This window comes from Acipenser ruthenus, chromosome 17, assembly GCF_902713425.1.
Source record: "Acipenser ruthenus chromosome 17, fAciRut3.2 maternal haplotype, whole genome shotgun sequence".
Classification (NCBI taxonomy): domain Eukaryota; kingdom Metazoa; phylum Chordata; class Actinopteri; order Acipenseriformes; family Acipenseridae; genus Acipenser; species Acipenser ruthenus.
In genome coordinates, this window is record NC_081205.1 from 17998886 (window position 1) to 18024625 (window position 25740).

Consider the following 25740-nt stretch of genomic DNA (forward strand, 5'->3'; position numbering starts at 1 on the left):
TTTGGCCCACTCTTCCTGAGCAAACTGCTCCAGCTGTCTCAGGTTTGATGGGTGCCTTCTCCAGACTGCAAGTTTCAGCTCTTTCCATAGATGTTCGATAAGATTCAGATCAGGACTCATAGAAGGCCACTTCAGAATAGTCCAATGTTTTGTCCTTATCCATTCTTGGGTGCTTTTAGCTGTGTGTTTTGGGTCATTATCCTGTCGGAGGACCCATGACCTGCGACTGAGACAGAGCTTTCTGACACTGGGCAGTGCGTTTCGCTCCAGAATGCCTCGATAGTCTTGAGATTTCATTGTGCCCTGCACAGATTCAAGGCACCCTGTGCCAGGCGCAGCAAAGCAGCCCCAAAACATAACCGAGCCTCCTCCATGTTTCACTGTAGGTATGGTGTTCTTTTCTTTGAAAGTTTCATTTTTTCGTCTGTGAAAATAGAGCTGATGTGACTTGCCAAACAGCTCCAGTTTTGACTCATCTGTCCAAAGGACATTCTCCCAGAAGGATTGTGTCTTGTCAATATGCATTTTAGCAAATTCCAGTCTGGCTTTTTTATGTTTTTCTTTCAAAAGTGGAGTCCTCCTGGGTCTTCTTCCATGGAGCCCACTTTCGCTCAAAAAGCGACGGATGGTGCGATCAGAAACTGACGTACCTTCACCTTGGAGTTCAGCTTGTATCTCTTTGGCAGTTATCCTTGGTTCTTTTTCTACCATTGGCACTATCCTTCTGTTCACTCTGGGGTCGATTTTCCTCTTGCAGCCGCACCCAGGGAGGTTGGCTACAGTTCCATGGACCTTAAACTTTTTAATAATATTTGCAACTGTTGTCACAGGAACATCAAGCCGCTTGGAGATGGTCTTGTAGCCTTTACCTTTACCATGCTTGTCTATTATTTTCTTTCTGATTTCCTCCGACAACTCTCTCCTTTGCTTTCTCTGGTCCATGTTCAGTGTGGTGCACACAATGATACCAAACAGCACAGTGACTACTTTTCTCCATTTAAATAGGCTGAATGACTGATTACAAGATTGGAGACATGTGTGATACTAATTAAAGAAACTAATTAGTTTGAAATATCACTATAATCCAATTATGTATTATCTTTTCTAAGGGGTACCAACAAATGTGCCAGGCCATTTTAGAATATCTTTGTAGAATAAGCAATAATTCATGTCTTTTCACAGCTTCTTTGATTTATTCTATGACATACCAAAGGCATGTAAGTATACATGATAAAATAGCTTTTAATTTCATCACTTTTCAGGAGGAATGAAGCATTATTTCAATGAGCTGTAAGGGTACCAACAAATTTGAGCACGTCTGTATATATATATATATATATATATATATATATATATATATATATATATATATATATATATATATATATATATATAGTTTGATGATTAAGTATTTGATTAAGGGACGTTTACTCCTTTCAAAAATACAACTAAGTTTTCAAGGATTGGCCATCAGATATGGAAATCAGCACACACAGCCAGCCACTACACCTTTCAAGCCAATCACTTTTAAGTGCTTCTGTCTCAGTAGAGAATGTGTCTCATGAAAAGCTTAAACGACACATGTACCATTCCTTATGCCAGCTATGACAAGCACTGTTTTATCTTGGTTTTTCAACTGGTCAAACTGGTTTCAATGGTGTTCTGGTATAGCACTGTAAACTTAGTCTAGTGATTGTCGTCTAAATGCATCTAACTGCAGTAAACCTGTGCTGGGGCTTGTATACCTGCTGGGTATCTGCTAAGAAAACAGTACATTGTTGGTATTTCTAGCAGGGATTTTTATGCATATGCTTATTTGTACCAAACTTGTCCATTCCCTGTGTTCAGACCAGAACCATGTCCTTTGAGTGCATGCCTGTTTGCCATGCAGACAGTGAAGTTGGTTGGTTGCCCCAGGCTCAGTCTCCTCATGCAGGGTTAGTGAAGAAGCCGGTCCCCTTGTGCTGCTCATAAGCCTCACCAACCTCCTCCCCTGCTGGCTGCAGAACTCCACACGCTGCTGCTGCCTGCTGAATCAGCACTGCCCCGCACTGCTGCCTCCTTGTGGTGGGAGGTCACCGTGGTTAGCTCCTCAATGGATGACAGGTCTAGGTCACTCTCCTCATCTGACAGCTGAGAGCACAGACAGACAGACATTAAAAATGTCTCCATTAACTCATTTCAATTAGTTGCCTTCAATTTGATCAAATCCACTGAAGCCACCCCATAAAAACTATTGTCCATCTCTATGGGGTGCTTTAAAATCCAGATTCTTACAGCTATTAAACACTCAATAGTACTACATTTAGAAACACTGTGCACTCCATTTATAGAAATCACTGATATAAGAATCAACCTCATATAGTGATCAAAACCATTGGGACAAAATCATTCCTATACTAACCAATGTCAAATAATCCGCTGGTAAGAATCAAGCAATCTGCTTATAAGAATAATTTTGGGGCAAACTGACTACATGTAATACGGTACTGTATCAAGTGCAAGGACGTGTACAGCCAATAAAGCGCTTTTTCCATTTGAATTTGATCACATCTTGCGTGATCAGGCATGTACACAGCGTGGATCGTGCAGTGATGCAGGAAACACTGCATTGTTTGTAATCAGACAGTGACTGCGCCACTGCATTGTGCAGGTATGTTTTTTGTGTTCTTTGAGTGTGAAAATTAGTTTCAATAAAGTGAATACACATTCATTGAATACACACAGAGTACAGCAGTGTTATTGTGTGATATGCATGTAGAGGGAGTGGGATTGCGGCGCGGTGAAGTGGAGAAGGGGGGGGGGGCTTGCGGAGCTTTGCATCTCCACTTAATGAAAAACTGTGAGATTTGCATCGCAACAGAAAATAAGTAAGCCACAGATGCTTAAATGCAGTGGTAGTCCTGACAGTTAAATACTGTACTGTAATGTCCATTACACGTAACACCCCACGCAGTTAAACTAGGCACCCTCACGAGACGATCGCTTCTCAAGTATACTGTAGTAAAATAGGATTCTGCAGTCTTGAGTAAACATAATTGTGATCATATAACAAGCTGCTTACCCACGAGGACTTGTTTTGATGTATTGTCCTCAGTGATTTGAGCACCATTGACATTTGTATACTGTATTTAAACTGCTAATGCGCGGAGGCGCTTTTGCCGATTGTAATGTGACGGGTAGTGGAAATGATCAGGCTGAAGTCTTGATTTACAGTTTAAAACCAGTGTTGGTTTTATTTTTCTTACAGTGTGGTGGGTAGTACAATTTCTTACAACCGTTAATAAAACAAACAAACAAAATAAAGCTAGCTCTCAGTTGGAGCACTAACTAAACAATACTTTTTGTGGTCCCCGTCTGACATCAGGGTGGATAAGCCATTTACCCAACTAAACAAATACAAATCAAAGCAATTCATACCTCCCCCCCCCGGAACTACACATATACTGTGACTAGTTTACCTTTGCACAGTATAGTCCTGGAACAAACAGATCTTTTACTCGCTCTTTGGTTTTGATTTCTTTCTCTTACTTCTTTAAAGATTTCTTCTTTCTCGAGGCGTCATTAACTTTAACAAGCAGTTAACCAATTGACCATTATCCTTAATTCGTTAAGGAAACAGCTATGGGATTTTCCAGAGGTGTGCATACATGCGGGAACTCATGACATCTAGTGGTCAACACATTGCACTACAGGGAACAAAGCTTTCATTCTCAAACATACTGATTCTGCAGCACTTCACCACAGTAATCATATCGGTCCGCTTTTAAGAATCAACCTCTTATAAGAATCAAATCATCTGGGCCGGATGTGATTCTTATAAATGGAGTGCACCATACTAAAAGAAACTTCATTAATTAAATCACAAATGTTTTGACTAGAGGTCTTTCTCAATGTCTCCAAAGACTTCTAGTCGAAATGTTTGTCACTGAATTTATTAATGTTCTTACTTTGTACCAGCACTAGCAACATTATCACAGTGATACCAGGGCTTTTAATAAGCACTAGCAGCATTATCCCAGAACCCTTTAATGACGTTCTAAACAAGGTCTTTAAAACAACTGTATTATCTTTTATTAGCATTAGGAATAATATCCCAGGTCTTACGCCCTACCAGGAAGCATCAGTTTCATTTCTGTATCTATGGTGCTGTAAATCTGTTTAGAAACTTGAATCTTATGACCGGGTGGTTCAGTCTTTTTGGAACTTCCTACTGCAGTGTTTAAAGTACCCGTAATGATCCCAACCACTTTTTGCTGTTGATAAACACACTCTAGGAGAAATAATGTAGCTGCACACTGTTTAAAGTCTTAAGAGTCTGTTTGTAAGTGCTGTCTTATGTGGATTGAAAACCAACAGTATCAACATCTTAACACTAAGGAGACACATATATTCACATCTCTAAACCACTGACATCATTGATAACTACCCATTTTCTGGTCACCTGTGTTTAACTTGAATGGTGTTTGGCTAAGCCTAGTACACAGTACATAGCACAACCCACCTGCAGCTGCTTCACAATGGCACTGGATTTTGGGGAGGTGCTGACATACGGTGGAATCACTTTAACTCCACCCACAGGCTTCTTCATTGGAGTACTCAGCTGTCTCTCCAGGCTCCTTGTCAGTGACTGGACCACAGATCCTACACAAAGAAACAGAAGGGAAACATTTTACCTACCCCAAACTATATTCACAGAATGGAAATGATAAAAGCAGAGTTTCCACTTTGTTTTGAGAAATTGCAAAAAGAATAAATAGTTAAATAGTTAAAACAAACTTTGGTTTACACATTTTGCAGCAAAACAGTAAATTCAGCTCTTATCAGGACAGAATGGATTTATTCGCAGATAAAAATGGTAAAGATGGTGCATTTGAAAATTTAGTTTCATTCATGTAAAACAAACTGACCAGTTAAACCATGTTCAATAAAAGCAAGGGATTAATATATTATAATTAGGGCTTCTGTTTTTCGGGTTTTATTAATTGTATTTTTCGGTACTTATTTTTAGCTATTTTCGAGTTTTATGTAAATCGTTTTTTTCGGGGCTTTCGTTTTTGATATACAGTATGAAATTAGTGTTTTCGGTTACTTTCCAAAATGCTTGAGTGTTTTTGTTTTTTGTGTGTGTGTGCGTCAAAATATATAGTAGTAACTCGACAGTACTTGCACACTTAAGTTGTACCTTCTTTCCTTTGCTGTCTTTCACAACGAAATCCCTATGGTCACAGGTACATTCTTCTGGGGTTTTTGTGTGTAGACATTTTTGTACATTTCACCACAATTCTGTTTTAAATCCTCTGTGTCTTAACTGTAATACAGCTTTAATTCCCGCTAACCAGCCTCCGTCCTGATTGTAATCTCGTTTTAAATCTTGCAAGCGGAGTCTCCAATAGAAATGTAGGAATGTGCTGTCACTCAGTAGTTGGGGCGGGTTTAAAGTATTCAGAACTAATCAATGATAAATACAAGTTAGGGAGGCGGGACATTGGTCAATGTCAGTGATGCTCAATCACTGAGGACAATACATCAAAACAATTAAGTAAGCAACTTGTTATATGATCACGATTATGTTTACTTTACATTGGTTTACAGTGGTTGGTATAGGAATGATTTGGTCCCAGTGGTTTTGATCACTATATGCAGTTGATTCTTATATCAATGAGTCTTATAAACGGACTGCACTGTATTACAGTGCTTTGCAACAATTTTCACTTACTTTCTTTGTATAGTATGTGCAGTACTGTACTGTGGTGTTTTACACGCACTGCTGCGCCTGCTTACCGTGTTAATTTATAATGTCCCGACATTAATAAACTACCTGAGATGTGATATTTTCACATATCCGATGGACCCCTGGAACTAATTAAATTGTGTATTACAGGTTCTGCTGTATATTCTAAATTACAGAACAAGTTGTGAGAGATCTAACAGTGAACAACTTTTACGTATCAGTGCTTTTTGAGTGAATATGTCCATTTTGGAAACAACCTACCCTTATAAAAGTTTCCTATAGTAAAAGCATAGTGAAAGTATGGCAAAACATAAGGAAGTACTGTAAAGCCCAATAGGGGTATGGTAAAGCACTTCAATATTACTGTGCAGATTTACCATGGTAAACCTTTATAAGGGTAGCATTCATTCAAATGACCGAGCAGGCGAATCATACTGTTCCTGACTATGTCGTGTTGATAAGCAGATGCTGAGCTTGATCTAAGCAAATTCTCAGTCCAGCTGTTAAAGATTAAACATGAGCCTCATCTTCATTGGTGGAATTACTACAACCCTGTCGCTCATGCAGTATCCTCTATGTATACACCGGCACAGCCTTTCTCAGGTGCTTTTGATTTTAGTAGTGTATGAAATGGAACTACATATTTATAAATGTAATACAATCCAATTTGGAGCCTTGCAATTCAGATTTAGTACACTTTTTTTCTTTCTATGAACACCATACATCTAAGTATCAGTTTAGTGAATAGTGTAAATTCACTATCAATGTAAAATACGTTATCACTGTATAGAAGTCTAAGAAATGGCTATTTGGTACATCTAATAATAATAATTCCTGATAAGAACAGATGTTATTTTTTATTCATAAGCCATCTATGAGAGATCTCTAAAACTAATGGTAAATTAATATTTTGGTGCCACTGTCTGGGCTTGGTAACCCTGTGTGAGACTAGAAAGCTAACCCTCCCCTCCTGCTACCCTCAGCGTCCCTCTCTCAGTACCTTGTGACCCTCGGAGCCCAGCAGCAGGGCTTACTGGCCCCTCGGAGAGGTCAGTATCGGACCAGTCATCATCGCTGACCGCAGCCTGGGGCTGCAGAGGACCGGGTTTGACCACTCTCACCACAGGAGGGTCCTTGGCGGCTGGGCTGGTCACATAAGCACTGTCTCCAACAGACTCTTCTTCTGAGCTGAAGGGAGGGGTGCTGTGGGAATAACAAGGTTATTCTGCTGTTTTCTATGGCATTTCAATCACAATGAGTTATAAAAAGGATTTCAGTATGGACGTCAGTAGCTTTTGTTCTATTTGTATATTAGTTTTAAAATAATAATATGCATTATTTTAATTCTATTCAAATTATTTCTATATATTATACAAATAACAAAAAATAACATTAACACAGAAATAACATAGGTAAAGGGTTTGCAAATACAGGTGCAGTTATAGATATGTGAACATGCTGATATCAGTAATTAGTGATATAAATGTGTTTTTAAAATGATAATATTATATAGATTGTTACTTCATTAGCTATATAGTAAATGACACCACAAAGACATTAGATTTATAGAGAAATAAATGTGTGGTTAACATGGTATCAAAAGCCTATAAATACCTCCAATGTTTGTTTTCAAACACACTTTCCCTTGACAAAGGTATGTTAAACATGCCGAAACGTTGGGAAGTTGGCTCTTAAGCAGCACAATGCATTTTTGTCCCAGATGGCTTTCCATAGAGATCACTATGCGTGCACGTGCATAATCTGGTTTGTTTACTTTTTGCTGTCTAAAACTTTTAAATAGAGGCCAAGAGCTGCTGTGTTGATCCTGTGTTTTATATATATATATATATATTAAATCTCACATTTCACACTGAGCTCTTTTGTTGCTATTTTTTAAACTGTCGTGCAAATTCTGGTAAGGCGAATACATGTCAAAAAATATGTGTTTGAATATTCAGATATTTGTCTCAGCACTAATATATGATAATGATAAAACTTACAATGTAATTATACAGGCATTAGTAATCTTTTTACCTAATACAATTTATTATATGTATTTTTCTCACTGTAATTTGCATATAAGCACATATAAAAATCTTGGTTTCATTAATTGAGTGTTACATGTTAAAACAGAGAGAAAGAAAGAGCCACCTAGTAGTGAACAGAAGTATTAGCCCACAATAAAAGCTTAGAAGTACTTTCATGTTTTGTCTAAACATATGTATCATGGACACATAATAAACAAAACCTAATGTATTGTATCATATTCTATTAATGAACACACTATGCATCTTTATTATAATTAACTAGATAGCTAGTGTAATAGCGTGCAATTAACAGATTATTTCTCTTGCCTGTTGTTGGTCTTGGTGGCTGGAGCCCTGCTTGCTGGGCTGGTGACAGTGGTTCGCGGGGCAGGCTGGGGAGTGTTTGATTGGACCAGGCGGGGCTGTGTGACCTGGGCTGCCCTGGGTTTCGATGAGCTCTGCCGGGGCTGGCTGCTCTGGGCTTTCCCTGCCAGGAACAGAGGAGCCATCTTACAAACAAGTATGTTAGCTACACACATATCCCCCGCCATCTCATAAGAGAAGTGTTATTTCTTCTACCAATCAAGGCTGATTTATGACCCATGACGTCTTAATAAAAATATTTTTAACATCTGGATTAGGTTTAAAAATATATTACTAAAGCAGTGAACTGCCCCTACAGTATATCATTTTTGTTTGACTTTATTTTCATAAAACACACTGACACTATTTCATAGTTACAGTAGTTTTTTTTTATTATTATTGCAAAGTTACTTAAAGAGTTAAGCATTACTAAAGTGAATTCTTTTCTTTCAACTCCACTCCACCCCTGTGTATTATTAGAGTGGCGAGGCCTCCTTACTGCGGGCTGCGGGTGTTGGTGCGGAGCTGCCCTTGTGCAGCTTCCTGGTGACCTCGCGGGACAGACTCTCTCTCAGGCTCAGCAGCTCCTGGTAGCGCTTGGCTTTCTGCTGCCGCTGGGTGGACACCGTGGAGCTCAGGCTATTGAAGGTCTGTTTGGGGATTCCTGTAGCTCCCTAGTAAACAAACACACTCTGTTAGGCTCAGGCTGCACATTGTAAATGAATCAGGGCCTGCAGCAGACAAAATACAGCCACACATACTTTTTTAATGTGTCCAATTTTAGATTGTCCAATTATGTTCCCTCGCCTATCATATCCGGTCCTGTAAGATAGGATGGGCAGGATTTTCAAAAAACAGTGTTATTGAATTGAACTCGTGGCATAGTAACGAGAACTTTAGTCACAAGTGATTTTCAAACAAAATGTGTTTATTAAATCAATCCGAACATCACTTCCTGTCTCAACCACAAAATAAGGGGAACCGTTAATCAAAATGCATGTTAACGAGAATAAGAAAAATGAATGGAAGCAGAATTTGCTGTTATGGAAACTACTAGCGTACAGGGAGGCGGCTCTCCCACCAGCGAGCAGCAGCCAAATGGAAATAAAAAAATAATGGGAATATCTATTTTGTGTATAACTTCATTTCAAATTGTGCATTTTGTCATCCAGAATGTACATTTATTTAGATAACTTCACATATAAAATGCTGATTTACGATTATCTGGCGTGTGGGTAAAAAATCGGATGGCACAGATTTTAAAAAAATAATTCTATTTATTTTTTGGATGGGGCAGGGGTAAGCCATCTATCTATATTGGTTGGAATTTATTTTCTTATGTTAACTTCTACTTTTGTTTGTATTTTAGCATGTATGATTGTAGGCTATAAATAAGTATGTATGAAGTGTCATTTGTGTTTGTAGTTGTTAGTTATTATACATGTATACCATGTATGTAACACTTCATTATACATTTATTAAGCTTTTAAAATTGCAATAGATCTCCCCAATCCAATACACACATTGTTTATAGTTAATTGTTCAGCGAGTTCCTCTTATCATGCATTTTCTCATTACATTACAAATACGTTGTCAAAATCCATGTCAATCACATTAGGTATATCATTCATGTCCGTGGCAATATCTTTTGAAAGCAAGCCCCATATTGCACATTTTAACCATTAGACGAAATGTTTACAGAATACTAACAACTGCTATTAGGACCATGCTGCGTGATTTGTTTATTATTAATAGCGTTACAATTAAACCAAATCACCTTTTTATTTACAACGAAGGGAAAACATGTTTTTGCTGACTTTATAAGCATTTGGTGCCACACAGTATAGTATACACCTTCATTGTAAATAAAAAACATGATTTGGTAATGTTAATGCTATTAATAATAAATTAATCGTGATTATAACAGCAGTTCTTAAGTATTCTGTAAACATTTAGTCTAATAGTTAGAAAGTACAATGTGGGTCGGATCTTGTTTTAAAAAAAAATATTGGCACAGACATCATATACAAACCAACGCAATACTGTGTGTGTGTGTATGTATGTATGTATGTATGTATGTATGTATGTATGTATGTATGTATGTATGTATGTATGTATGTCTGTGTGTTCACTAGAAAGAGAGAGAACACATGCATGTCTCCAGTCATATGTGGTTTTTACGATCATGTCGCATTAAGTTCTAGCTAAAATTGTAGATATTTATTACTGCCATAGCCTTATCTTTTCACCTATTGATTCGCTCCATTGCCACTGTACTTTATGCATCCATGCATCCCTTCCTGTGATGTCATCAGGCAGTGTGTTTTCCGGGCTTCAGGTTACAAATTGTTAAAACAAGTGAACAAATCTCATTCATAACCACAAGTATATAAAAGTCTAAAATATTTTCATAACTACAAATATTGAATAATCCAGGTAGTCTCTGTATCGTCGGCGTAACAGCCGTGGTCTGTTAAATTTCTGTTTCAAGGTGAGTTATAGTCTTTTGTTAATTAAAACCCTCCTTTTCCAAGTGCAAACAAAAGAAATGTTAGCAAGAAGCACTGTTCGTTAAGATATTAACATTATTTTGTCAATCAACATAATTTCGGAAATCACGTTAGCATGATTATTTAATAACGAGATAGGCATAACAACCTTTTGAAAACACTGTGTAACAATTTCTTTTTTTTTTGGTTCCTGGGTAGTACATGTTATTTCCTAATTGCTTATGCCTCAAAAGTATAGAACATGGCTATTATTCCCCACAAACTTTGCTTTTGTGACCAGGACAGTGATATTTTGAAATGTACCTATTTTCCAGAACATTCCAGATAGATTCAGTGCTGAGTAAACTTGGAGTAACTTCTAGAACTTTCCAGTAATATAAATAGTAGTATAAATACAGGGGCCTTAAGCCCACCAGTTCAGTTTAGTTCCAGCTGCCTAAGTGGATACATATCTGCATTTTTCTGAGATGGCATCAAGGTCATAGGAGACTTCAAAATGGTGGCATTCCTGATGGGTCTCCAAGGCGGTTTTACCAAGTTTCCCTGCTATCTTTGCCTTTGGGACAGCAGGGACACCAAGGCGCACTACCACAGGCGGGACTGGCCACAGCGGACTGAGTTCTCTGTGGGGAGGAACAACGTCAAGTGGGAGCCACTGGTGGACCCCCGGAAGGTGCTGATGCCACCACTGCACATCAAATTGGGCCTTATGAAACAATTTGTCAGAGCTCTAGATAAGGAGTCGGCAGCCTTCAAGTACCTTCAAGACTTCTTCCCTAAGCTGTCTGAGGCAAAGGTCAAAGCCGGTGTCTTCGTCGGACCACAGATAAAGAAGATCCTGGAGTGCAATGAATTCCCCAAGAAGCTCACTAGTAAGGAGAAAGCGGCTTGGAACAGCTTTGTCGCAGTGGTTCGGGGCTTCCTGGGCAATCACAAGGCTGAAAACTATGTGGAGCTGGTTGAGACTCTGGTGAAGAACTACGGCACAATGGGCTGTATGATGTCCCTCAAAGTCCATATCCTTGATGCTCATCTTGATAAATTCAAGGAGAACATGGGAGCGTACTCGGAGGAGCAAGGCGAGCGCTTCCACCAGGATATACTGGACTTTGAACGCCGCTACCAAGGACAGTATAACGAGAACATGATGGGAGACTACATTTGGGGGCTGATTCGTGAAAGTGATTTACAGTATAATCGTAAATCTCGAAAAACTACTCACTTCTAAATCTTCTGTAGTCATTTTTGTATTACTTTAGTATAAATACATGTTAATTTGGATTCATATGTTGTTTTTTTCTGACTTTATGTGAATGAAAAGACACAAATTCGCCCGTTTTCTCATTGGAAATAGGTAAATTTCAAAATATCACTGTCCTGGTCACAAAAGTAAAGTTTGTGGGGAATAATAGCCATTTTCTATACTTTTGAGGCATAAGCAATTAGGAAATAACACTTACTACCCAGGAACAAAAATTGTGTTACATAGTGAAATCAATGCTACACAACGATTTGTTGATTAACACTGGAGTTATCATTTACAAACTTTTGAAAATCCTGCCCGAGATCTTCGATTAACCTCTGGAATGTGTCATTTACACAGGCTTCTACCAACTGAACAGTACAGATGTGAACTAATCAATGCACATTTTACTATGGGTCTAAAACAGTACATTCAGCTGTTAGCAGGACAGAATGGATTTAAGTTGCAGGTAAAAAAGAAAGACAGTGTGTTTCTGAATTCGGTTTCACTTTTTGGATGCTGTCACTTCATGTAAAGCAAACTGCTCAGTTTAACCATGTTGAATAAAATAAAAAGCACGGTAAGAACAGTTTATGGAATGTTGTTTTGTAAATTGCCAAATACTGTATTACAGTGCTTTGTTTTGCAATACAGTATAACAACTCCCTCTGAGATAAGCTACACCGCTGCTCTGCTCCCTTCACTGGCTCCCTATTGCTGCTCGCATCCAATTCTACTGTACCTTATAACTGCTCTTATCTGTAATGTGATATTCTGTAATGTGATACTTTGAACTGTGATATTTTGTAACACTTGTATGTTGCCCTGGATAAGGGTGTCTGCTAAGAAATAAATAATAAGAATAATACATTTTCACATATCCAATGGAACCAATTACATGGGATATGACAGGTTCTACAGTAGTTTATTTTAGTATTACTACATAAACCACCACTGTTTTATAGAACATTAACCTTTACACTAACCTTTACAAACAAAAAAGTTAAGAAAATACTCAATGTTCTTTACAATGATGATAATCAATACATTTCGATTAGGACAAGTGCACCCATACACCAAAGGGTGTGTATTATACCTGCACTGTTTAAAGTACCTCCCAGAGATGTAAGCAAGTCATTTTGCAGTGGCAGTGGGGTGACACTAGGGTTTCATACCAGCACCCCTTTCCCCTTTTCACAGTGAGTTTAGACGAGGTGTTGGAATTAATCCTTCCAGTAGAAGCTCACCTTGCGGAGCCCCATGCTCTCCAGTTTCTCCTCCAGTGTCTCCTGCAGGATGGGTCTGAATTCCTTGACCAGGTTGGGGTTCCTCTTCAGGGCCTCCAGCAGCCTCTGCTTTCCATCTAGAGTGTCCAGCAGCTCTACACAGAAGGAACAAAGAGCCATCAGTGAGCCATAATCACAGTGGCTGGGTCTCAGTGCAGATTCCTGACACTAGTTTAAAATTTCTGTAATTCATGTATACCTTCTTCCTCTTCCTCTTCTGATGACGATTCCTTATCTTGTTGTTTCACTGGAGTGACTGCAAGTAAAACACACTTTTTAATGAACTGTGTTTTTTTTTATTTATTTATTTCTTTCTTTCTTCTAGAGCCCCGGAACATATAGTTGATGTGTGGTACGCTGTCTAATTCTGAAACGTTTGGTAAACATTTGGTATGCTAAATTCAGATTTTCAATCATACATCAGAACATAAGAAAGTTTACAAACGAGAGGAGGCCCCATTCGGCCCATCTTGCTCGTTTGGTTGTTAGTAGCTTATTGATCCCAGAATCTCATCAAGTAGCTTCTTGGAGGATCCCAGGGTGTCAGCTTCAACAATATTACTGGGGAGTTGGTTCCAGACTCTGTGTAAAAAAAGTGCCTGCTATTTTCTGTTCTGAATACCCCTTTACCTAATCTCCATTTGTGACCCCTGGTCCTTGTTTCTTTTTTCAGGTCGAAAAAGTCCCTTGGGTCGACATTTTAGAATTTTTTAGAATCAGATCACGATGTAGTCTTCTTTGTTCAAGACTGAATAGATTCAATTCTTTGAGCCTGTCTGCATATGACATGCCTTTTAAACCCGGAATAATTCTGGTCGCTCTTCTTTGCACTCTTTCTAGAGCAGCAATATCCTTTTGTAGCGAGGTGACCAGAACTGAACACAATATTCTAGAGGAGGTCTTACTAATGCATTGTAAAGTTTTAACATTACTTCCCTTGATTTAAATTCAAGGTGTGACCTGTTTTCAAACCAGTAATGGGCATGCCCAGTGCAGCGATGTTCAGTGCAGAAAATTCTAACCTTGGATAAAATTATAATTTCCATTGGGAAATTGTTTTTTGTTTTTTAATTGAGAGTAATTACCTGTAACAGTTCTTGATGACAGTTTATTAATCTGAAGGGAAAAAAAAGATCATAATTAATAAAAAAACAGTCAACTTTCTAAATCTGATTAACAGAATTACAGTTTGAACATACTATACAGCGTGTCTACATGCACGCAACAATTCTGCTATTGTAGTTTTCTGGAAAACCAAACTGTATGGGTGCTCTACAGCCTTGAAATGTGCAAATCACAGACTGATAACCAGGTGGTTTTTGTCAATGTTTTTTTCCTGTGGCATTTTTTTGCACAATGTTCAAAGATGTTGTTCTTTATTTTTATCATAACTCACTAAAAACTCCTCCATTGATTTGCCCCTTTCCTTGACTGAGCATACCTTCATAAGACAAGCAGTGCAACTCCACTAGTTAAAACACTCGCACCTTGGGGTCTTATTAATGATATAAACAGTGGCAGACATTAACACCAGCAGCCTAAAATGTATGAACCAGACTTCTCGCAGAACTTATTTCACTCTAATTTTATTGTACTATATTGTAATGTTAACATGTGGGCCAACAAAACTCCTCAATTTAGAATGTCCAATTTTCTTGCCAATTGCACCCAGGAGTTTGCCTCCCAATGGAAGACTGGTGACTTCACACAGCCAGAACGCGACCCTGCACTCTTCACAAAGCCAGGACCCCAACCTACACTCCATGAACAGTTGGGCCATAGGGACTATTGGTACCAATACCAAGTGCACAGAGGATGGTAATGAATGTTGCTGTGGTGAGTCCGTACCGTTTCCTCCTGGGTCTTGATGACCTTCTCCTTCTGTTTGATCTTGGAGCCGAGCAAGCTGATTTGCTGTTGGAAGCGCTGCACTGTGGATTTCTGGTCTGCAGACAGGGACATCCTCAGCCTCTCGTTCTCACTCTGCAGCTGAGGGAAGAACATGGTACCTTTTAAATGAGACGCTCAAAAGCAAAGCCTGACATGCTGGGCAAAGCTTTAGCTACACATTGTTGTTAGAAATTCTAAAAATATGTACAGTAATCCGTTGCATATCCGACTGCGGTGGGACCAGAGTAAGGGCGGATGTGTAAAAAGTCGGATGAATGAATCCTGTTTTAAATGCCATTATACACAGCTGTGACAATTACTATATTCACAGAATTATTGTTTTAAGATTCATATTTTATTAGGTAGCTATTAATGTTTGTGACGGAGTAGCTGTCTGCCGTGTGTGTGTGTGTGTTTACAGGGTGTGTATTTTATGGAGAGGGATTCTTCCTTTCTATGACTACACTTATGGCAGCAGTGTGGCGTAGTGGTTAGGGCTCTGGACTCTTGACCGGAGGGTTGTGGGTTCAATCCCTGGGACACTGCTGCTGTACCCTTGAGCAAGGTACTTTACCTAAATTGCTCCAGTAAAAACCCAACTGTATAAATGGGTAATTGTATGTAAAAATAATGTGATATCTTGTAACAATTGTAAGTCACCCTGGATAAGGGCGTCTGCTAAGAAATAAATAATAATAATAATAATAACTTATAGAAACTAAGTCAGTAGAAAAGTTTTACCTCAGAATGTTGACTGATCATTATTGAATATTTTTTTCTTTCTGCATCGATTTGGAGTAAAAAAAAAAAAACTGAGAATATAGCCCTCTGTGTGTATATGGAAAATACTATTGAAGAACATTTTAATATAAAAAAAATTGCCTCAAAGTGTACATGTGCTGTAGTTCTGTATAAACAAAGACCTCCTGTGAAGTGGATACAAAGATTGTCAGTAAGAAATAAAATAATGTTAACCAAACGAAACTATTCAGAATACCCACAAGTTGCTTCTCTCTGCAATTGAGTTGTTTCTTGACTTATGCTGGTCCAGTTATTTTATTCCTCTCAGAAATTGTCTTAAAAAAGGGCCCCAACTCTAAATGGGAGATGCATATGTTTAACAACGGTTAAATGCTTAATCATAAACAATATAAAGGCAGCATTGCTGCTGTTTCTATATTTTTGGCCAACCCCTTTACAATTTATAAGTAATTTTAATCTGCATTATTTTAAAGGTAACAGTCCAAATAAATAACTATCTTGAAGACAAAATCCAATTTGGTTACCTCTTCTTTTTCCTGAAGGTGTGCACCCTGCAGCTCTCGCATCCTCTTCTTCCATTCATGCTTCTAAAAACAATTTCAAAAGTAAAAAACATTCAAGTCAGAAGAGTTCACAACAATAACTTTCTTAGTCATTTTTCATAATGTTTTACATAGTGTAGTTTTCAAAGATGTTTTGTATAGTTTCCAAACACATGTGAAAATTAAACATTAACATTTTATGGGGTTTTGTAATGTCAATACTGTGAATAATATGTGTATATATATATAATTTAGTGTTATATGTCCCCATGTGTTGTTACAACTGTTTAAATAATGTACCTGCAATTTTTCTTTTCGTTGTTAACATCCTGACCAATTTTTACACTTACAGCTTTAAAGTCTGTTCAAAGCTCTTTTCAAAATGTCCACTCTAGTGTACTGGGGTTTTAAATCTGTCCTCTAAATCACATAACAATTATCTGGCTTTTCTGTTCCGTACCACATCATGGCTCGTTATTGCTGTGTTACGTGTTTGACAATGTGGGCAATAATCCTTACACTATGAGTGCACTAGAGTGGACATTTTGAAAAGAGCTTTGAAACAGACTAAAATAATAAGTGTAAAAAGTTGTCAGGATGTTAATGAAAAGAAAAACTACAGGTACGTTATTTAAACAGTTGTAGTAACAGGTGGGGACAGGTAACGCTATACTTTTCGGAACCCTGCTACTTACTCTTTAACATCAATTATAGTACACCATATACAGCAATCTCAAATAAAACATCATAAATGTATGCTTGCCTTTACTCATTATACCTATCCACGTGTTCATATTGTACCTGGGTGGATGCTTGAACTGTGACCAAACCAGCTTGTTTCATCTAATCTCCCTTCTCATGAATTTAATCAGTGTCAAGCACCAAATTGGAATACAATGCTTTTCCATAGGCTATTAAACCCAATAGGTCAAGATGCTCTTTTCACATCTCACAACTGCAGGGGCTCTGAAACATAGTTCAGACTCGCTTAGTTTAATAACCCGCTCTCAGTGCAGTAGTATTCTGGGAAGGAGAAGCAAGTGTCTCTTACTCATGGCAGAGCGCAAGGGGCAGTTCATACGTTTACACAAAATGAACACGCAAGGGGTGTACCAAGTGCCAAGCTAATTACAGAGCAGAATTCAGGTAAGATAAATGCGATCTACAGACACATCCCCTTTAATTTAAATCATCCATGAACAGTTCATTAACGGAAGTTTGCATTCTGAAATTTCAAAAACATTCTAGTAGTGGCCAGGACTTTAGATGGCAGTTGTGTATTGACAGTCTACCGGCCTAGCCTCAATTTGCTGGTAGAGGACAAACATGCAGACATTGTACAGCAGTGCTGTTTGAAGGTTAGAGCTCCATTTTGGTTTTAAACTGTTGCCCTGCAGTCCTTCCTCACCTGTCTTTTCATCTTTTCCCTCAGCTCCATCTCCTTGGCCTCCCTGTCCTCTTGGTCATCGTCGTCTCGCAGTGCTCCCAGGTTAGACGATGGCAGCCCACTTGTCTGCAGCTCCTGGAGTTTCTGTTCAAACCCAAATAGGCTTCTCCTTGAGTTCTTGTAATGATCCTTTACTAACTCTGTGACATGTATGTTATAGCATGGAACTGGGGAGCTAGGCTATGTATGCTCTGAAGCATTTGACTACTAAAACAAATGTGCTGTGTGATTGTACCCACAATCCGTGTTGGACTCTATACTGCCTTCTGGCCAGGACTGACATTGAACCAGCCTTCCCAGTGTTACAGTCTATTCTATTGTAGGGTAAGACGAGAATGACATTTTCAATGATCCATTATCAGCTAAAAATGATCACGATAATCACAATTACCTTAAATCATGTTTTAATAATTGTGACTCTCTCACACATTCTTTTTCTTTTGTGTTTGTCTGTTTTTCATTTCTTGCAATTTTAAAATAGTCATACCACTGTCCCACCAAAAGGGGGTACTGAATTAAAGTCATTTTGATGCCCAGTTTTATGGACCAATTGGTTGTCTACAGGAAGAGAGAGGAACAAAACATCGTGGTAGAAGAGGGGCAAATCACAGTAACACAATAATTGCTGATAATACGGTTATCGAAAATAATCTAAACTAGCTCTAATGAGCCCAAGGATTCTACTGCAATCATGCAATAGACATTAACAGCACCTGAGCTACCGCTACTGTAGTACTGTAGGAAGAACACACATCCGTCTATACTTACACTATGGCGCCATCTAGCTGCAGAATGTTACAGCAAAAGAATATTAACAATATTACCAACAATATAAAAAAAAACTATTACAACCTATTTAAAAGTATTGAATAAATGTAGCTGTATTATATACAACCTACTAATAGAACATCATAACAACATAAAACAACATTTATTAATATACATAAATTTGCAATTTATGTGACTATGTCATGTCTAGATTGCTTTGCTTCAGTCCTCTTGCCGTAACTGCACAAGATGACATCTCTTATAGCGACCCCCTACACATAACAGTCACTTATCACACTGAGCAGTGGCTGCAGTGTTTCCCTCTGCAACAGAGGTCCTCAATGGCCCCTCACATAGCTCCGCTCACCATTTCCAATGCGGTGCTCTTGCTGGAGACGGCCTTGAATTCCTGGAGGAAGAGCTGCCGCAGGTCCCCTATCTCAAGGTAGAACTTCTTCCTCTCCTCCTCCTTCCATTTCTCAAACTGCATCTTCTCTTCTGCTTCCCTCTGACTCTGCTCTTTCTGCTCCTGTAGGGTCGAGGGGAACACAAAAATGCTAAAAGATTTCACGGTGAAGGTCTCCTCATTCTGTTACACTAAGAACCAGTCCACATTGCTTCCCAGTCTCTCAATTCTAACCACCTGGCCACACTGCCTCCCAGTCCTTTAGCTCTAACCACTAGGCAATCTTGCCTCCCAGTCCATCAGTTCTTACCACTAGGTCACACCGCCTCCCTCCCAGTCCCTCAGCTCTAACAACTGCACCACTCCGCCTACTTCCCAGTACCTCATCTCTTGCCACTAGGCAACACTTCCCTTTACCCAGTCCCTCAGCTTTAACAACTGGGCCACACTGCCTCCCAGTCCCTGAGCTCAGGCCACCTCTCTGACATCATTTCTTGTACAGTGCATCTGTACCTGAAGTCTCCTCTGAGCATCTGCTTCCTGCTCTGCCTCCAGCTTAGACTGAGTCCTCTTCAGCCTCTCTCTCAGATCTTCAATCCCATCCTCCATCTGCTCCACCTGCTTCTTCTTCTGTCGCTCTGGAGACAGCACGGACAACGAGTCACAAAGAGTCACAGTCTAGAACTAAGAGCACTCCATCCATCTGCAACTTTGAAGTAATCAACGCTCTTCATGTGGCATGAGAACAGTGTGGGTGGGGTGGGGGTGGGGGGGCGTGGGAGCTGTACCATTCATTTTCTCAATTGTACTATTATATATGCACAGTATATAAGCCAGATATGTTAATAGTTTAGAGTGTAACGTTGTCCAATTGCATGTCACCTGTAATCTTTATACAGTAGGATATGTAAGGTGCAAAAGTTACTCAAAGTGTAACTCAAAAAGCATCAGCACTCTAATGGTGGGTTTCTCATGATGGCTTTTTTAATTGATTACAAAAACTCCTAATATGTTAAAGTGTAAATGCTTAGGAAATGAAACACAATCCAACATCCCTAGAATAAGAATGGGAAAAGCAGGTAAACTTCAGGCAAATATAACATGGGAAACGTTTAAATAAGGCTTAGTAGCTTTGTAAGGCTAATCTTTGATCATTACAGCTGGCTTCAGTAGTATAGTAGTAGCAGTGCCCTTCTCACCTGCATCAGTGATCTCAGGATGCCTGCGCTGCAAATGCCCTTGAAGATACGAGTAGTTCATGAAAGACTTGTCACATAACTGGCACTAGGGAAGGAAGGGAAAGACATGGTTAAAATACAGCAAACAGGCTGTAAATCAATGGAATACAGTGAATCCTTAGTAAACCGGTGTGGCAGGATGGCTGATGTGGTGATGTGTGTGACGTCAGGTTCCAGGAAAGCAGTACACCAAAGGCAGAATGCGGGGCAAAACACTGCGTGGCTGCGCAGTTTTTTTATTAAACAAAATAAACTTTTCAAAACACAAATAAAAGGGCACAACAGCCAAACACAAGAAAGCCACAATACCGGAAATAAACAGAATGAAGACCTGAACAAAACAAAGGCAGCAGTCGTTTTCTCTCACTGCTGTCTATCTCCTTCTGTATCTGTATCTGTATCTGTATCTGTATCTGTATCTGTATCTGTATCTGTATCTGTATCTGTTCCTTCTCCTAACTCCAACCAAACAATGAGCCTGGAGCTGGGCTTATATAGCAGGTGGTTAGGAGTTAATTGCACAATTAAACTCCTGACCACCTGTACCTGAACAATCATCCCTGGATGGGAATTAACCCCATCCTAGCCAAACACTATTACAACTGCATTTGAACCAATACACAGCCGTTTTTCAAAACAGAAGAATATACAAAATACAATCAATAACAGTAAATCATAATACAAATATATAGGGGGAAGCGGGCACCCCGTCACACCGGTCACTGAAGGGACTACACATTCTAATACCTCTTCAACCTTTTCAGAGGATGCCGTGGCAGCCGTGGACCCTCTGCAGTGTCAGTGTATCAATGTGGAGTCCTCCACTTGCCTTTTTTAAAGAACTAAAGACTGTAATTTTAAATGCATCAAACACATTTTAGAAATGAATGTAATCTGTCATATTCGTTTGCACAGCGCTGTTTCTGAAACTGAAGAGCACAGCTATATATATTAAAAAAAAAAAAACTCTCCACAAGCTGCAGTTTCTAAAATACTGTCTGGAATCTATTTTCTCACTTAGGCTGGGACCAAATCAAAACTTTGACAACCCGCTAAATCGCACTTAACAAAACTGTATTTAAACGCTATTAAATACAGTTTTGTTAAGTGCGATTAACGGGTTGTCAAAGTTTTGATTTGTTCCCAGCCTTAATCAGTTTTTTTTCTCCAGATTTTCTCATTATTTTTTATATAGTTTGTTTGTAAAAAGCTTAAATTTGTATGACATTTGCAATCATTCATTGTGGTAATTATTGCAATTACTTAAACATTAAACTTTTTTTGGATAAGTTTATGTTAATATGTTACGACTATGAGTTGAGGAGCCTGTCAGTTCTAGTTGCCTGCCCTAGGCATATGTAGTGTAAGATAAATTAGATAAAGTGTCTCTATGTACCCAGCCCCATGTAGTGCGAGGGGAAACTCCTTTGCAAAGTGTCAGATCACTAGATGGCACTGGCTCTTGCTTCTATAAAATACACTTTGGCTGATCTAGTCTCAGTTATGTACAGTTAGGACTTGAAGAGAACTAAAGAGCAGCTCAACATAGGATTATCAAACATTACAACAGAAACTCAGTATCTGAGTGACTGCAATTAGAGCCACTCAGAATAATTGCAAACGTTATACAAAAGGTAAGGAGGCTAAAACAATGAAGAAAATGAAATGTAAAGCTGTTTTAATGGAACAACGTAATGTCGCAGTTCATACAACGGAACACCAGAGGGAGAACACTTACAGAGGCAGCGAAAAGGTTACATAAATGGTGTTTTAAGACAGTGGCGGTATGCATACCGTACAATCGGTCTTTTGAGATACATTTGCCTCAGGATTCCTAAGGTGCAGGTGCTTCAATCATCATGAGTGACAAAAAATAATGGCCCACAAAATATTTTAATACATATAGCAGTACTATAAGAATGCATTGTTATGCTAAACTAGTTATTCCCCTTTTTAATGACAGGGGTTGGTGTATATGAACCACAACTAGACACCTTGATAATTCATTAAACAAAACCTGCCAAGGTAGAACTGGTTTCTCAGCATTCTGTTGAGATCATACTAGCATTGGATACCCATAGTTTGTGATCTGTGTAGGAGGCATTCATATATACCTGCAGGACAAATAATGGTTCTGAAAGCATGTAGCAGTACAGCAGTTTACTTGTGTTTAGGGAACTTTTTGAGGAGTGACTTTAAAATGTCAAAAACCCATTACATTTGCAGATCACCCCAAAAAACAAATGTCATTTTTAAATAGGTCTTGAAACTCCCAACCCCTATGGCCTACCTCCCCTACACCCAAAATAAATCCCCTTTAGAACCAAATCCAAAATATAGACAATTCAAGTCCTATAAAAAACACAATCCTGGAACGTCCCAAATTTGGTTCATTTTGTTCTGTACTGCTGACAGTAAAAAAATAGAGGAGATTCAAAAAATAAACTTCCGTGTTACTTCCCTATTATATGCCGGCATTGAATCAAACTTCCTAATGGATCTGTATATATTATATGTGTTTCAAATTACAGGCTTCTGAAATTTAAAGACAAGTTTTGGACTCTTGATCATGCAGTAGAGTATTGGTTGGTTACCTATGACTGGAAGTTTGATTAAATTGTGCCATAGAACATGGCAATAACAAGTCATAAAGCAGTGCTGTACTTGATAACTGAAGAGAGGACTGTAACCCACTCGGACGTTTCTGTTACCTTGTGGTAGTTGTTGGTACTGGCTTGCAGTAGCATCTGCTGGGTGGCAAGCATCTTCTTCCTGCGGCGGCTCTCCTGCTGAGTGGTCTGTAGCTCTCCCGCTAGCCTGGCTTTCTCCTTCTGCTCCTGGTCTCGTTCCTCTATCACCCCCTGCAGACGCTCCTCCAGCAAGGCAACCTGGGTGCTCAGGTAGTCCTGGGAGTGGAGCAGGTACTCTGTGCTAAGCTGAGACATGCGCAGAACCTTAAGCAGCACCGGGTCCACTGGGTTCCGACAGTGCGGGCACCGCTCAGAGTCCAGGTCGCAGAAAGTCACGCTGCCAATGTGCTCCTGTAGGGTGGACACGTCCAGTTCTCTGGCCACACGGTCCACGTCTAGCGCACTGAAGCGTCGCCAGTCCATGACCTCCCGCCGCGTTTGGAAGTGGAATGGCGGGAGACCTCCTGGACCCCATTGTTGGGCCAGGCTGAGGGAAGAGTGAGGGCTTCTGGGGGCTATCTGTCCAGGCATCGTGTGACTAAGGGGCCGGCCAGAGAAACCCAACTGGAGAGGGTAGAACAGGCTTCCGAAGAAAGGCTAAAGAAAAACAGTACAGGGTTACTATGTGGGACAACTACATACAGCATAAAGGGAGAATAACCACAACTTTACATTGTCTTTCACTCATGTAAAACTTTTATTCCCATCTCACTTTCTGTTTTGTTTTGACTCTTTTTCTCTTTAATTTGTAAGAACAGCATCTAGATGTGCATTGCTTCCTGTGCAGCAGGTATTAGTATCCCCTGTCTCACACCACTTAAAGTCCTACATGCAGCAAAGGCAGTGAATCTACAGGCTTAAGAGTTATTGATGAGAGATAGTAACATGTTTTTTTAAACCTGGTAATTACCCTTTTAACCATCTCAGTGCCTTTGACTGCTCCTTATAAATATATTGTTACAAAGTTGCAACAGTGTATAACCTTCAAAATAAAGGGTGGTGTCTATAAAAATAAACTGCTCTTTATGGTCACTTGTGTCAGAGTTCGAAAAAGTTGTTAAGTTGTGAAGCAATTTCAACTACGTGGGAACAGGTGCTCACGAAGAAACCAACTGCTATTTACAGTTGGTATGAATTTGTACTAGCTCAATCTCAAGCCCTTTTTATAAAACACTGCCTCATTATTGATCACTCTATCCTATTTCACATCACACAAAGTAAGCCGTCAGTGTCATTACATCTACTGTACTGTGAGTACCATGAAAAATATCATATAGCAGCCATGGTGCATTGTTAACGCCTATAACAGGGTTCATTTTCTTTTCATATCATTAACCTACCATTTTACTTGTTGAGCCTTTTTTTAAATCAGGTGTGATGGAATGGTCCACAGATGGCTATGCAGGAAGTTTTTTTCAGCGTAGATTTATAAAAAATATATATATCATGTTTTCAGACTTTTTCTCAAAGTCTAAAATGTCTTCACATCAGGGTACATACCACATGACACTACAACAGTATCTTCATTCTGTTATTCAAACTGGATTTTATGTATGCAATGGACAGTGGGATTCTGTCTTTCCCAGAACTCTGTACTGGCTCTAAGAAGAGTTAACAGGCCAGCAAAATCACTGCCTCCCAGCAGCAAGTCATTTTTAGCAGTATGAATGAATTGAATTGTATTACAATAACAAAGACATTGCCTCTCAGTTTGCAACAGTCAAATATCCGCAAAGTTTCTTCGCTGCTTGGTCCAGCGTCACTCTTGTTTTACAGGCTTAAAACATTTCAACCTGCAGTCCAACTATCAGATCATAAAGAAGGTGTCCCCCTAATGATGGCAATCCCCAGTATCAAGTAACCAGCTCATAATATATTTCCTGCTGTGCTATACATTTAATCTCCACCAATGTTAGTCAATTAGCATTCCACCAACCAGCCCCTAGATAAAGATGACTTACAAATGTCCTATTTTTCCATTTTAAGATTAACTCCTTCTCCACATACTCTATGGCTCCGTTGGTGCTGTCCTGTTTAAATTAAAATATTCCTGGTTCACAACCCGCATTCTTTTTTGCCACCAGTTCTTAAGCTTCATGAAAATTCCATTGGACGTGTTTCAGAGAACCTGTTTATTCTAAAAAATAAAATCCAGTGCTCAGAAGTGCATTAACACTGCTGGAACTGAAATTATTGTTTGCAGCCATTGGGTTGAGTCTCACAGAGGGATGTTTTTGTTGAGTTGCTGCTTGGTGCCTAGATACAAGTACAGGCCTTAAAATGTCATCAATGCCCTACCTAACAGGAAGCCAATCAAATGCTGATCGTCTAATGTAAACAGGTATTAGAAAATGAATTGGAGATTTCCTTTAACCTGATTGGTCAATGTGAGGTCCCTAATCTCTGGTAAGGGACCTTGAATGTTGTCTTTCAAACTATAGATTTAATCTCGGTTCCCAATCAATCCGCTGTACATACGTAAATGCATTTTTCATTTATGTATTTTACCTTTCTCTGCTTGAAAGAAAATCTCAGTTCTAGTACACACCCTCTGCATGTTGTCTGTCAATGTAGAGAATAGTGTTTGCTGTCAGCGGCAACACAGTAACCACAACAGCAACAGCAACTAGTCTCCGGTTTGAATGACAAGTTGTAGAAATCAAACAACTGGATGCAGACCGATTACTTTCAGCAACTTTATTTCAGCATATAACAACACAAGCACGGTGCTCTCTAATAAAGCTAGGAGGCTTTGAATAAACTTAAGCACATTGTGAACAAGCTACTGAACAAACAGCAGGACCAACATTAAAATATGTAGGCTATTAGATATA

General features: G+C 39.2%; 1 protein-coding gene across 2 annotated transcripts in view; it reads right to left on the minus strand.

Annotated features, from left to right (window-relative positions):
• Window positions 1-1360: 1360 nt before the first annotated feature.
• Window positions 1361-25740, minus strand: part of dzip1l (DAZ interacting zinc finger protein 1-like) — a 31544-nt gene continuing 7164 nt past the window's right edge. For both annotated transcript variants that reach the window (XM_034039886.3, XM_034039885.3), the window contains exons 2-16: window positions 22928-23503; window positions 20178-20262; window positions 19492-19616; window positions 18940-19101; window positions 17766-17888; window positions 16340-16402; window positions 15012-15152; window positions 14249-14279; window positions 13363-13419; window positions 13125-13258; window positions 8624-8798; window positions 8089-8248; window positions 6735-6937; window positions 4505-4644; window positions 1361-2133 (exon numbers count right to left, since the gene is read on the minus strand). In XM_034039886.3, coding sequence (XP_033895777.1) covers window positions 1978-2133; window positions 4505-4644; window positions 6735-6937; window positions 8089-8248; window positions 8624-8798; window positions 13125-13258; window positions 13363-13419; window positions 14249-14279; window positions 15012-15152; window positions 16340-16402; window positions 17766-17888; window positions 18940-19101; window positions 19492-19616; window positions 20178-20262; window positions 22928-23437 — 2265 coding nt within the window. In that variant the 5' untranslated portion in view covers window positions 23438-23503 and the 3' untranslated portion in view covers window positions 1361-1977. The remainder of the gene's footprint in view (window positions 2134-4504; window positions 4645-6734; window positions 6938-8088; window positions 8249-8623; window positions 8799-13124; window positions 13259-13362; window positions 13420-14248; window positions 14280-15011; window positions 15153-16339; window positions 16403-17765; window positions 17889-18939; window positions 19102-19491; window positions 19617-20177; window positions 20263-22927; window positions 23504-25740) is intronic.